Source organism: Drosophila willistoni (assembly GCF_018902025.1).
Source record: "Drosophila willistoni isolate 14030-0811.24 chromosome XR unlocalized genomic scaffold, UCI_dwil_1.1 Seg143, whole genome shotgun sequence".
Lineage (NCBI taxonomy): Eukaryota > Metazoa > Arthropoda > Insecta > Diptera > Drosophilidae > Drosophila > Drosophila willistoni.
Genome location: NW_025814056.1, coordinates 673,923 through 686,622, shown reverse-complemented (window position 1 = coordinate 686,622; position 12,700 = coordinate 673,923). Strand labels below are relative to the sequence as shown.

Genomic DNA, 12,700 nt, shown 5'->3' with positions numbered 1-12,700 from the left:
CTCTATGTCTCTCGGTCTTTCTCTCTTGTGGAACAATTGTTTCTTAACGCGAATTGAAATGAAATGCCACCGTCGAAGATTGGCAATTTGGCCAATGCATATGTATATGCAACTGACTCGCTCTCACTACAATCTCACTTGAATGGAGTAAACTTGCCTCGGTTGGAGGATCGGATCGGATCGAATCGGATCGGATCAAAGGAACCGCCTCATTTCCGTTGACCGTTTGATAAGCTTTTCGTATATGTACCTAGGATGTGTGAGAAGACTCTCGGACAATTGCTAACAACTACAACGTGAAAACATCAATTACATTTTAAAATGGCCATGGAGGGGGGGGACTATGGGGAGGAGGCGGGGGACCTAACTGGGATTGTGTTCGGTTCCGGAGACTGCGACTACTTGCCAGGATCGCTGGCGATCGTGGCGCTCAATCAGCACATTTAACTTGGCGTGGCGCCAGCGTTTAAGATGCGGCTTGCTCTGATCTGCTGATAAGCCCCAAAAGACCATGTTGTCGTCGTTATACATAAGTATAATGAAATGAAGAGAGTATTAAATGGACGACGAGGAGGAGGGGTGGAGGGGAGGAGCCCCACCACACCCCAACCCAGAGAGATAGAGAGTAGAGGAAGAAAGAGAAAAAAGTTCATCTGCTTCTCCTGCTGCGCATTGAGAGATTAAGTTGGCAGAGTAAACTGGTTTACTAGAGGGGCGGAGGGGCTGTTGGGTTTCATGTGGGAGATATGAATTAAATGAGAGCATAAAATTGAAATTGAAATCGAAATAGAAGGAAAACTACCAGAGAATACATTGATTCTCCTAGAAAGAACAATTGATTTATCTGCCACCACTTTTCCTCCCGCATTCCTTCCCCTAGAATCGGAAAATGAAAGACTTTTGCGAAAATTCTTGTAAATATTCTTCCCTCATTTTATTAACACCGACGACAATAAATTCATTACGAAATCATTTAAACAATTAAAATTGCATAATAAATACAATAAATACTGATGGGCAAATACCTGGAAATCCTAATTAACTGCAAAATATCACAATTTAACTAACTAGAGATACTTAAGAGACTATGGCAACTAAACGCTAATTAAATGTATAAGGCACATTCACACAGAAATGGGAAGAGGCAAAAATGCTTAGCCGGAGACATTTGTTCCTAATATGTCCAAGATGCTGAAACTGCTGCGTTTGGGCTTTAGAAATGGTGCGACATCGGCAGCAACAGAGGAGCCAGTCTCAGGTGTACCCGTTGAAGTGCTCACCACATCGACAAAGGCATCTGTCTCGGCGGCAATAGATTTGCCACTTGACGAGGATATTGACGAGACGGAGACGGAGGATGGCGAAGAAGCTGGCGATGGCGGAGTGTAGGCCCAACTTGGATAGCTGGCAATGTGTCTGGCATAATCAATGGACAATGCCGTTGTCGATGTCGCTAAAGATGATGACGACGAAGGCGGTGCTGGATGTAGTGGCAGTTGGTGGGGTGGTGGTAGATAGAAATTGGCCTCCAGTGTATCGAGCAGATGATAATGACGCTGCATAAGGTCAGGTTGAGTAGCAACTAACTCGTCGGCAAAACGCAAACGTTTAGCAGCCACTGATGATTGCTGCTCCACATGGATGGATGATGCAGCAACAGCTGCCGCTGGAGGTGGCGGGGAATCGTTTAGCTTACGCTTGCAACGCGATTGGCCCGACTCACGGAAACCCTTGGCAAAGGGATTATTATCGATTTTCAATTTGGTAATGCGATCATTCTGATAGGCGGTCACAGCAATGAATTCGGTCTCCGGGAAGACAAATGCCTGCTGTGGGGCAAAAGGTATGTGACTCGCTTCAGAGGCGCGTATGACATGCAGACGCGGCTGATACTTATGCATACTGGCCAGGACAATCTACAGGGAGAGAGAGAGAGAGAGAGAAAGGTAAATAAGTATCTAAATGGTTTAGGTTTCCCATCAAAACTTACATGTCCATTGTTATCCAATGTATTATTGGTCAATTTGACTTTACTGAATAGCAATGCCTGCGATTGCCAATGGGCTCCAGTGGCCGGACTATCTGGATGTAGATACATGCGCTGAGGACTCTGTGGTTCGGCTCCACCGGCTGGCACCCATTGGGAGCCAGAGAATTTGTAACGACAATCGCCAATGGGAACCATTTCCAATAAAACACAATACTCCCTCTCCTCATCCAGGCCACTCAGGGATACTCGCATCGAGGGAAACATACGTCTGAGAATAAAAAAGAAAAGCCATCATTATTATTATTAATATTAACTTTAGTGACACTATTTTCTGTGTGATAATAGATATGAAAAGGCTTATCGCAATCTTGTTCTTCTGCAATCTATGTGTGCTAGTGAGATAAGATCTACTGGAGATGAAAACGAATGCACACACACAGACTCATATGTACATATATATACACACCTGCCACTTTTGGTGATGATCATTTCGGTGCCTATGTGATGGAATTGCTGCCATAGTTCGTTATTCTCCAACTTGGCCTCGACGCCCGGCAATTGGGGCAGAGGCGGTGCCGGCGGCCCGGTCATAAAGGGTCCAGCAAAGAAACCACAAAGTGGATCTGTCGAAAGAGAAGGGAGAGAGAGAGAGAGAGAAGGAAGAATGAGATTAGCTAAAGCCGACGACAATTTGTTGCTCCAATTGTTTACCTGGCAATCGTTGCATAATCCGCTGACGATAAATCTCCTGGGCAATTTGCTGCTGCATACGCAGATCGTTAATACTTGGCATGGCCAACATTATGGATTTTCTTTTGTTATTAAAATTTAACTGATAGTTATAGTCACAAAAAAAAAAAAAAAACAAACAGTCAATACTGCGCTTCGAATTGAATTCTGGAAATTAGACCGATTCCAAAGCGAACTGTTCACAACGCTCTTCAAATTGAAACTGTTTCGCCTTATGGCTAATGCTCACACTAAATCGATTCAACCAGAATCCAGTCGGTTCAGTCGGTTCTCTGTTTCAGTCTCCGTCTCTCCCACTCGCTCACTCACTCCTATCCACTTGCACTCTGTATAATTGTTGCTCAGGTAGTAGTAGTCTCGCTCAACCTGTTTCTCATGATCCCTCAAGTGGCTCTTCAGTTAGCTCAGTGCGCGCTCTCTCTCTCCCTCTCCCTCTCTGTTAATTCTGCTTTTCCAGCATTGGTTGCTTTGCCCTGATCGGAGATTGTTGTGTCGTCCCGCTCTAACGCTTAGCGTGTACGCCATTTTGGTTATTTCTGTTCAACAAGTGCGAGTTGAGGTTGGAGGTGGGTTTGGAGTTGCTGCCGTTTGATGGGAGCAGATCATCCATACTATAAATTAACCAATTCTGCTTGATATATTTGGTTCAAATTAGAATATATTCTAATACACAGAGATTTATATTAAAGCATGTAATGGGATGTTTTAGGATAGACTATAATCTGGAACATATTCAGAGCCAGAGACTTCTTTTTAGTTCTAGAAGAACATTTAGATATTTTCCAATTTGCAAGAGAAAACTCACCAAGTTGGGCACATCCATGCACGAACTCAAAAAAAAAAAGTTCAGTTTACTGAAAAGCCCATCGTTGTAAAAAATTATAACTAAAAACATGATGGGATCAAGAAATTGGACATTCAACTGATATATAAAGCAATTAAATTGAGTTTTTTATATCTTCAGAGAAAGAAACAGTAAATATAGTTATAAAATACCTAATTATCTCGAAGACTTGAGCAAACGATTCACCACATTTCCACCTACGTCCACGGAGCATAAAAGTTTGGACATCGACGAGTCCAGGGCGGGCAAGACCTGGATGTCCGAAAAAACACCACTTCGAATATTTGTTGACTCTTTTCCGTATCTTATACGCACATCTAATGAGCCGACGAAGGGATCGTGCAATTTCGATAGGTTCTCATATTATTAAAAAGTCTTTATCGCTAAATTACTCAAATTACTAGGCAAAAAATCTTTGTTTTTTAATCAAACCCCTTAGTCATCTGTCCTGTGAGATTTTGAGTTATATATTAATAGAAAGGAATATCCTGTAAATATATTATTTCAAACGGATTAATGAGACGAGTCTTATGTTTATTTCACCTTATTTTTGATAAAATGGTGCAATGTAATCGAAAGCAAAAACAAATTTCGGCTTGGGGGAGGCAAAAATGATTGGCAACACAGTGCAATCATTTCGCATACCTGCCTATGCCTTTCACAGGGGGATCCTAAATATTAATATTTAATGTTTTTCCAGACTATTCTAGTGCTCAACAATTTTACATTTTAGATCTGTGTATGTAGATAGTTAAGTTGAAACCCAAAATCTCAAATGTTAAATCTGATTGTGAGAATAAGTATTTGAAATACAAAAACCGCTATTAACATGATCGTGGTCCTTAAAACATCTGTTGAAGTACTTGACAGTGTTATCTTTAATCAGCATGGTACAAGTTGCCACCGCTACCGTTTTTTACATCCTAGAGACCGAAAGAGTCTCTTTTTCGATCTGTCTCTCTTTCTCTCTTGAAAGATCTCAGAGATCCGCCTCTTTGATATGTTTGTCCTAATCAAACGTTTAAACGACACTTGAGGCCAGGGAAAGGGGCCTAACAAATTGCCTGGCGGCTCGGAGAACCGTTAGAAGGATATCAAACTGGCGCCAATCGACTGTCGCCTCTGTGCCACTTGTCACTTGTTGCCACTTGTGCTGGGTCCCAGCAGCCTCGGTGAACATTTCGGCGTCAGTGTCGGCAAAAATTCACAGGCAAGTCATAAAAATCATCACACTTTGTCCCAGTCGAAGCCCCGTCGCAGTCGCAGTCGCAGTCCCAGACCCAGGGATGCTGCTATCCTTCGCTGGGAACAATGGGAAACAACAAGTTGGCTGGGCTGCTTGTCGTTGAGATGTGAGGTTTATGGCCTCACTCTGGCACATCGACCGCCGACTGTTATATAGTCTATGCAGTTTTTCGAAATTATTGTTATGATTATTGTCTGTTTTGTGCTCACAGAAACAAAATTTGTTTGCCATTGTCTGGGCCTAGGACCAAAAATGAGATGAGAGATGGCACCGACAAAACCGCAAAAGGACACTTTGGGGGGTACGGTCAGAAGTGCTGGTTGGTCGGTCCGGATCGTATCGAATTGGGCTTACATAAATCTAAAACGTATGTAAACACACATTAAATGGGGAACGGCCGGACATTTGGACGGACGGGGAACTTACTCATGATCATCAGCTTACATTCCCCTTAGTCATAAGTCAGCTCAAAAGGGGAAAAAAAAAGATTTCCGGTAATTTGACTACAGAATATCGGCTTTTTGCATACTATTTTCCTTATTTTGCTAAGCAATATTTTCGCTTATCCTGAAAAATGTTAAGTGCACTTCCACTTCCTTTCATTTCCTTTCGTTTCCTTTCCTTTTCTAAACCTCATCTTTGTCGACCATTGCGGCATGTGACTCAAGGCAATTAGCATTGCCCAGGAGCTCCGAGTGTCCCGGACCCAGACGGATTTGTGTCATTAGCGCGCGTGTGTTGGTTTTCCTGACTGTAAGTATTTTGTTGCCTCATTTTCATTCATTGGTCGGTCTGGAAAATCCCGGGGAAATTTGAGTATCGGTTCACTAATTGCCTCTGTTTGTTGGCTGGTAATGTGTTTGTTATCTTTGAAAAAGCGATTAAACGCCAATGACCATTGCATACTATACATACATATGTATGTAAACTGTGTGTATATATAGTTGGCTTTATATTTATGCAATGGTCAATCTATTACAGGCGCAGATTCTGTGAAAATGCACAACATTTCGATAAAGGACGAATTATTAATTATATTTAGGTACCTACGTATCGATGTAGTAATGAAATATTGCTCTTTAGATTTTGCAGATCAGAGTTTTATATATGTATGTACATACATGTACCTGATAAGGAAACCAAACGTATAACTATTTTTCTAAAACCAATTGCGGGTCTAATTCGTCTGATGATATCTATCATGATTAGTCGACAATGTGATAATTGTATGTATTTATATAGACTTTGATATAAATATGTACCAAGACTAATTAATTAAGTTTGATTTGTATATAATATGTATTATTGTACAGGCGAATTTAATACCTTTCGAAACACGTGACATATTTAGCGTAGCTTACTACCACCGGGCCCTGATATCTTCTCGACGGCCCTGCTAATATATGTACATACGAAAGCACAGTGGTTGCTCAGTGGACACCTACTAAATCCACAATTCTGTTCGAACCTCGACGTATGTAGGTGACATTTCCCTCCATGAAGCAATGCTAAAACGATAGTTTTGTCAGGGATAATTGAAAGTATTGTGGTTAACAAATAATATTTTGTAGACCTATAGATCAGAGATTAATTATACATTTACAGAAAGAGGAAGCTTAGTTAATGTTTACTCTTATTTAGGTACACCTGTAACACCTTTTCATATTGTTTCAATAGAAGATTAACATATTCTTGAAAGTTGAGATGACAATTTAAATTGAGATCTCTTGCTACATAATGGTCCCAGTTTTTTTTTTCCTACAAATGCAAATTTCTTATAAACAAATTAAGCGTAAATGCATTGCTAATTGTTTTTATAATTACAACTATTTCAAGACTATTTCCTTTATACATTTAGTTTTGTTTAAGGAAAGTAAATTATCAAAATGTTATGACAGAATGGCATAGAAATATGACAGTACAAGAGTTACAAATAAATGAAATAAAAAGTACATCGTAAAATAAGTAAATGTTAATACATTTTCTTTTTGATTTCCGTGTCCGTGTTAACCTTTAACATATAAAGCTAGATACAGGTGTATTTAAAAACTCAAATATCCAATTTAGATTGCAAAATATTCTTGCAAATATTGAGCCAACTGATAATTATCAAATTAATCTTTTTTGAAAAAGTTCATTGTAGCAATTAAAGTGTAAGCATGGGACCCTCTTTCTTTTAACACATCCAACATCAGTAGGATGGATTTTTGTTTTTAAATCTCTAAATATAAGTTTTCGGTTAATTTGTTTTTTTTTTGTTTTTCGGCCCATTTTTAAGCGATTTCAACCAGTTATAGCTCAGTTTAATCGCAATTTAACATATTTTGAAATGGCATTAAAGATTTGGATATTCAAACAATTAAATTCAATATGTTTTTTTGAAGGGAAAAAATAAGATCATCACAATTTTTTCGCAAATTGACCGAAAATTTAGTTCTTCAGATATTAATGCAGAAGAAAGACATTATTTTAACTTGAAAATACAGACATGTATTTTTTTTTATTACCATTTTTTTTTTAAATTGCATTTTGTATCCTATCACTTGAAAGGATAATTTGATATGGCTTTCGAATCGGTTAAAATTGGGCAAAGTTGCAGGTTCGTAAAATTAAAAGTTTTTGAAAAATGTATTTGCTAATAATAATAATAATCCAGCACTGGTGACCACTCACTCGACTCACTCTCTTAGAAAACGCGCAATATTGCGCCCTCTATTTCTCTCTCTCTCTCTCTCTCTCTCTCTTCTCTCTATCTCTCTCTCTCCCTCTCTCACTCTTCTCTCACTTCAGTTTCCCACTCTCCAGCTCAGTAAGCGCGGCTAACCCCAATTTCTCTTTACTCTCTTCTCTCAATCACATGGGAGTGAGATTCTCATCCTCTCTACCGCTGAGCCTATAAAATATCAGTTGTTGGGCAATGCAATGCTCCATTCGGCTTTTGGCGGTGACGTCCTGATTGATTATCATATTTAGATTTACATTTTTTCATTGCTTTATTTCCATATTATTATATTTAGCTTAAAGCTAGCTTATTGATTTATTTACAGAGTTTAGACTTAATTTATGTCAGATCAGCTGAGATATTTTATTTACATGTTTAGAAATAAGTTGTTAATAAATTTAGAATATAAAGGAAAATGGTAATGGTAATTTTAATTACTATTATTATGAAATGAATAGCCGACGACTCTCCAGTCCCAGTGATATCCTTATCAATTTGTGATGCTTACAAATTTTGAAATCGTATTTCCCCGTCTAAGCCGACTCCAAAATTTGCCTCAGATCCGCCACTGGATTACCCAAACGCAAGCTTTTGATCAATTTTTAACTGATATTTTGTATAGAACTCTTTTTTTTTTTAATTTTACAACTCAAAGATGATTTGTCATGATAATTAAGGATTCTTTTGCATTTTTTAATCGTCAAAGACCAATAATCCATTCAATTATTTGTGTGATGAGTTATAAAGACTCATATAGTATGTAGAAAAGGGTTCTGGGAATGAAACAAATTCAAGAATAATTCCAATCGATTTATTATTGATATTTTCATTTTTGATTTACATTGAAATACATATCCATACATACATTTATAACTTTTAGCTTATATACATATGTGGGTTAAATATTAATTCCAAACCGCTTATTCGCATACACAATATTCTTTGCTAATACATATTTAATTTAATCATTATGTAGTTGTAATTCAGCTTGGTATTTTTGTGTACTCTTTGTTTAGTTATTTAATTTCATTTATTTTTATCACAGCTATACGTTTATATTTAAATTTATATTTATAATTATGTATGGAAGGTTGGCTAAAACGGATTTGTTTCCTTCTCTTTTCATTATGTGTGGAAACATAACGAACAGAATAACTTGTAAAATAATCTCAAAATACACATGATATGTGATAGCCCTTCCCCCACAAAGTGTTTGGATAGATAGCGCCTCATTTAGGATAGCTCAAATCCTGTATTACTGCTCACAGCATAGCGGAGTTTATCCCTCAGTGTGGACTTCTTTTGATAGTTGGGCAGCTTAAGCAAATTGAAACAAGTGGATGAGGTGGGCAGACGATTAAGTGGATCCTTTTTGCGTATGGTGAAGAAACCTCGTATAACACTGCCAATAGTGTCACCAGTATCCTCATCATCACCCACCTCGACACAGCGTATTGAGAACGGTGGCTCTAAATGGGCAAAGCCCAGAAGCGGAGGCTTTGAACAACTGGTGACAAACTGTAATGAATTGAATTGAATTGAATGAACTGAAGCATACTAAAAATATCTGGGCACTTACCTTTAAGAATAGTTTACGTTCGTCTTCAGTGAAATCCTTGGCTAATATGTCCCAGAGCCAGCCCACGACACGATGCGAATCATGGAAGCCCCCATAATACTGGGTATGCTTGCGCAAATCTCGCAAATCCAATGGCACCGTGTCACCTGATATCAGGCGCTGCAATTCTGGAGGGGAGAATAACGATAGCCATTCGGGATTCACAATGCTGCGAAAGCCTCGATTAAAGGCCTGTGTCTGTTCACGTATCTGGGTGTTCATATGGAAATAGGCCATATAATGGATATAGACCAGTTTATTGTGATCGTTAACCACCCGCGCCTTGCCACCCGGATGCAATTCATGTGTGACTATTTTTCCCATCACATCTTGATCCACTGAAAAGGTCAAATTCAAATCGGCCACATCCTGCTTATAGTGCTTAATAAAGGTCAGACTGCGATATAGTTCATTATCCAGAGAAGGCAACTCATCCATACAGGAATACACTGCCTGTTGGGTCTGTCCCAAGAGCTGTGAGAGAAAGAATGAGGCAAACGGTACGTCGACCACAATGCCCTCGTAGACGGCTTTGCCGAGCATGCGACCCACAAACTCAAAGAGCTGCAGATGATTGTCCTGGACATAGGAAATAGGCGATGGATACAAACGTTGATCCGATGTGGTTTTAAATAAATTCAACGACGGATCAAATACTTTCTTAATTGTCTCTTCGAGAAACTCCTTAAAAACGCCATCCTGATCAATGCCCGCCTCATGCAATCCCTGTTGATTGATGAATCGCACCCGGATGACTCCCTTGAGGGCCTGGGTGGGCTGTGCGGCCAACTGACGATAACCATCCTCCACAATACGGTCACGGTGTATCACTATCAGAGCAGATCGTGGTGAGGCACAAGCGCTCTCAGTTAGACCCATTACAGCCTTCTCGTTTTGTACAAATTTGCGAAATAATTTCACACGATCCTCATGCGGAATAATGTGCGGCATTTTAGCCAACAGCAGCATGGCGTTTCGTTTGGCCTTCTCCAGATCGTTAATAAATGTTGAGGGCTTGACTTCTGGTATAAGCCAGTGATTTGGTGGGGTAAATGGTCGACGACAATCCCGACGATAGAGACACAGGAGAAGAGTGTGCAGGGATACAAATACTGGATTCTGTACAATATTCTTACCACCTACAACTGAGATAATATACTTGTAAATATTGCCAATTTGTGGGGGTTGCATATAAATTAAAACTCACCCAGAATATTGTCATTGATTAGCTTAAATAGTATGTTGTTAAGAAAATAGGTTAACATGACATAATCGTTGAGACGAAATGGATTCTGCTCTGTATACATTTCATATTCATCCAGAATTCTAAAAATGAAAAAGCGTAGACAAACGTTAGCTAGGCAAAGTCTCATCCTCCCACCAACTTGAACTTACGTCACGTAGTGAGTCATGCAGTCACAGAAAAGCATTAGCATGGCTGTTTGTGGTTTCTGCAGACCCACCTCACACTTGAGCAGCTCCAGATATTCCTTCATGCCACAATTGGGACCGAGTGAGGTCAACAGCAGCCAAATATCATATAAAACATTATCATTATAGCAAATTCCCGTGAGAATGTTTAGTTTCATTTGCGACAATGTGTTGAGGGCTGCATAATACATGCCACAAATGCGTGCCACTTGCAACACCTCGGGATTGTCCAGTTTGCGCCATTGCTGCTTGCTTGGCCTGGATGACATGTTTACACCACGCGCTGAGCTACGTTCGATTGCCCGACGCAATAAATTCGACGTGGATGGCTGCTGCGGCGACTGGAACTCAATGCGTTCGTAATTTAAATTAATATCCTTGAGAAGATCGCCCAAGAGAAGCTTGATGCAGCGACTATCCCATAACATATGGAATTGTTTTTTAATTAATGCCACGTTCTGGTTTTGTGCTGGCTCCGTGCCTGGCGTATGCCAACCCAGAAGCTCGTGCCATTGTGTGAAAACTCCTTTGGTGGCCACCGTGTTGGGTATTAATTCCAACAGTGCGGTGGCCGTTTCCTTGAACACAAAGAGATGTTCACGAATTGAAAACGAATATTAGAAATTAACTTAATAAAACTTACAGTCAATAAAGGATAGGCTAGCATCTTGGATTCCGTTTGATTATCAATATTAAATAAATTAACAATATTGCCCAAGAATGCCAGAGATTTAGTGCCTGGCATGCTGGCACCAAACTCATCGAACCACTGAGGATTCTGCGAGATGTCCAGGGCCCTTTTAAGCAGACCTAGACTGGTGAACTGCTCCAGGCATTGGGGAACACTCTGATGCAAATGGTATATTAGTGCCGGCACCGATAAAATTTCTGAAAGAAATTGTGATAAAAGATTGCGACTGAAATCGCCATCGATCAGGGGACGCAGACATAGTGTTATAATGGCCACCAGGGTCACCGGTTTCACGGACAATTCCTCCCGGGCAGTGCCCTTGAGAAGAATGAGCTGAAATAACACACATAGATACCATGATAATCCTTCCTAAAGCACAACAGTTAATTACCCTCATGGTCTTGTAGAATTCATGTTGCACTAGGTGTCCCTGTATGTTGCAGCAAATCTTCTGCATGGCCGGTTGCAATCGCTCGAATTGCGGGTTCCTTAGTATAGCCCAGGATTTTGGTGCTGTGAACACAATCAGTGTGTGCAAGAAGAGGGCAAGTGTGATGCTGTCGGTATGATTCTCTGGCTTCAACTCTGGCACTAGCTGCAGGCAGTGACCTAGCAATAACTTTATATGCCCGATCCATGGCAAACTGCGCTCTTTATGCAAACACAGAACGGCATACGATAGCTTGGGACTTTCCGATTCCATTGCTTTATTAACGTAGCGACATATAGCCTCCAGACGCTCACGAAACTTCTCATCGCCCTTGACCAATTTGATTTGGGTTAGATAACGACGTAGCACTGGATAGACATTTACGGCCAAAAGCTCCAAATCGGCTCCATCCTGATCCCCGCTGCCTACAAACAAGGCATCAAAATCTTGTCTGTATATAGAATAGGTAGAGAATTAATTGTATTGTGGGTGGTTCTGGTGTATGGTAATAAGTAGTGGAAACGGAGTGGGAGTTGGAGAAAGGGGAGCCTACTTACATGATTCTCTTTTGGTATTTCCTGCGAGCTGTATATGCTCTAAGTGTGGACTGCAGCAGGATAGCTGCCTGTTCTCGACGCTGAATCAAGGCTCGTTCCTCCCTGGCGGCCTTGGTCTGCTCTAAAAAACTACTCTTCTGCGATTCAGTTTGTGCAAACATTGCAGTTACGGTTTGTTGTCTGATGTTTTCTTTTACGTATTGTTGTTTGTCGATGGGATATTTATTATTGTTGCTTTGCTGCTGATTGTGGCGAAAAAAATTCTTTGTTGTACTATTTGAACAGCCCCATGCACTTAAACATTTAGAAGTTTAAAGCTTTGGAATCCATATTCTATTATGCATTCTATGTAAATAGACTTTTACTTTTTTACCAACAATTTTCATTGTTGAAATGTTTATGGTTGGTATTTTCTAGTATT

The 12,700-nt window shown here is 40.0% G+C and overlaps 2 protein-coding genes and 1 long non-coding RNA gene across 3 annotated transcripts; all 3 read right to left on the bottom strand.

Moving 5' to 3' along the window:
• Nucleotides 1–915: 915 nt before the first annotated feature.
• On the bottom strand, nucleotides 916–2,950 carry LOC6646330 (T-box transcription factor TBX6). Its single transcript, XM_002069008.4, has 4 exons — nucleotides 2,702–2,950; nucleotides 2,457–2,613; nucleotides 1,991–2,258; nucleotides 916–1,916 (listed from the first exon to the last, which is right to left on the bottom strand). Exons 1-4 carry the CDS (start codon nucleotides 2,790–2,792, stop codon nucleotides 1,155–1,157), a joined length of 1,278 nt encoding a protein of 425 aa, XP_002069044.1. The 5' UTR covers nucleotides 2,793–2,950; the 3' UTR covers nucleotides 916–1,154.
• A 1,147-nt stretch (nucleotides 2,951–4,097) lies between these two features.
• Nucleotides 4,098–6,086, bottom strand: LOC124460617. The gene is made up of 3 exons (XR_006954519.1): nucleotides 5,881–6,086; nucleotides 5,257–5,820; nucleotides 4,098–5,190 (listed from the first exon to the last, which is right to left on the bottom strand). It is a non-coding gene; the product is annotated as an uncharacterized LOC124460617 (long non-coding RNA).
• A 2,330-nt stretch (nucleotides 6,087–8,416) lies between these two features.
• LOC6646329 (ubiquitin-protein ligase E3B) lies at nucleotides 8,417–12,687 on the bottom strand. Its single transcript, XM_015177611.3, has 7 exons — nucleotides 12,280–12,687; nucleotides 11,684–12,173; nucleotides 11,245–11,625; nucleotides 10,566–11,179; nucleotides 10,378–10,496; nucleotides 9,132–10,315; nucleotides 8,417–9,070 (listed from the first exon to the last, which is right to left on the bottom strand). The coding sequence occupies exons 1-7, from the start codon at nucleotides 12,438–12,440 to the stop codon at nucleotides 8,786–8,788; spliced, it is 3,234 nt and encodes a 1,077-aa protein (XP_015033097.1). The 5' UTR covers nucleotides 12,441–12,687; the 3' UTR covers nucleotides 8,417–8,785.
• Nucleotides 12,688–12,700: the final 13 nt, after the last annotated feature.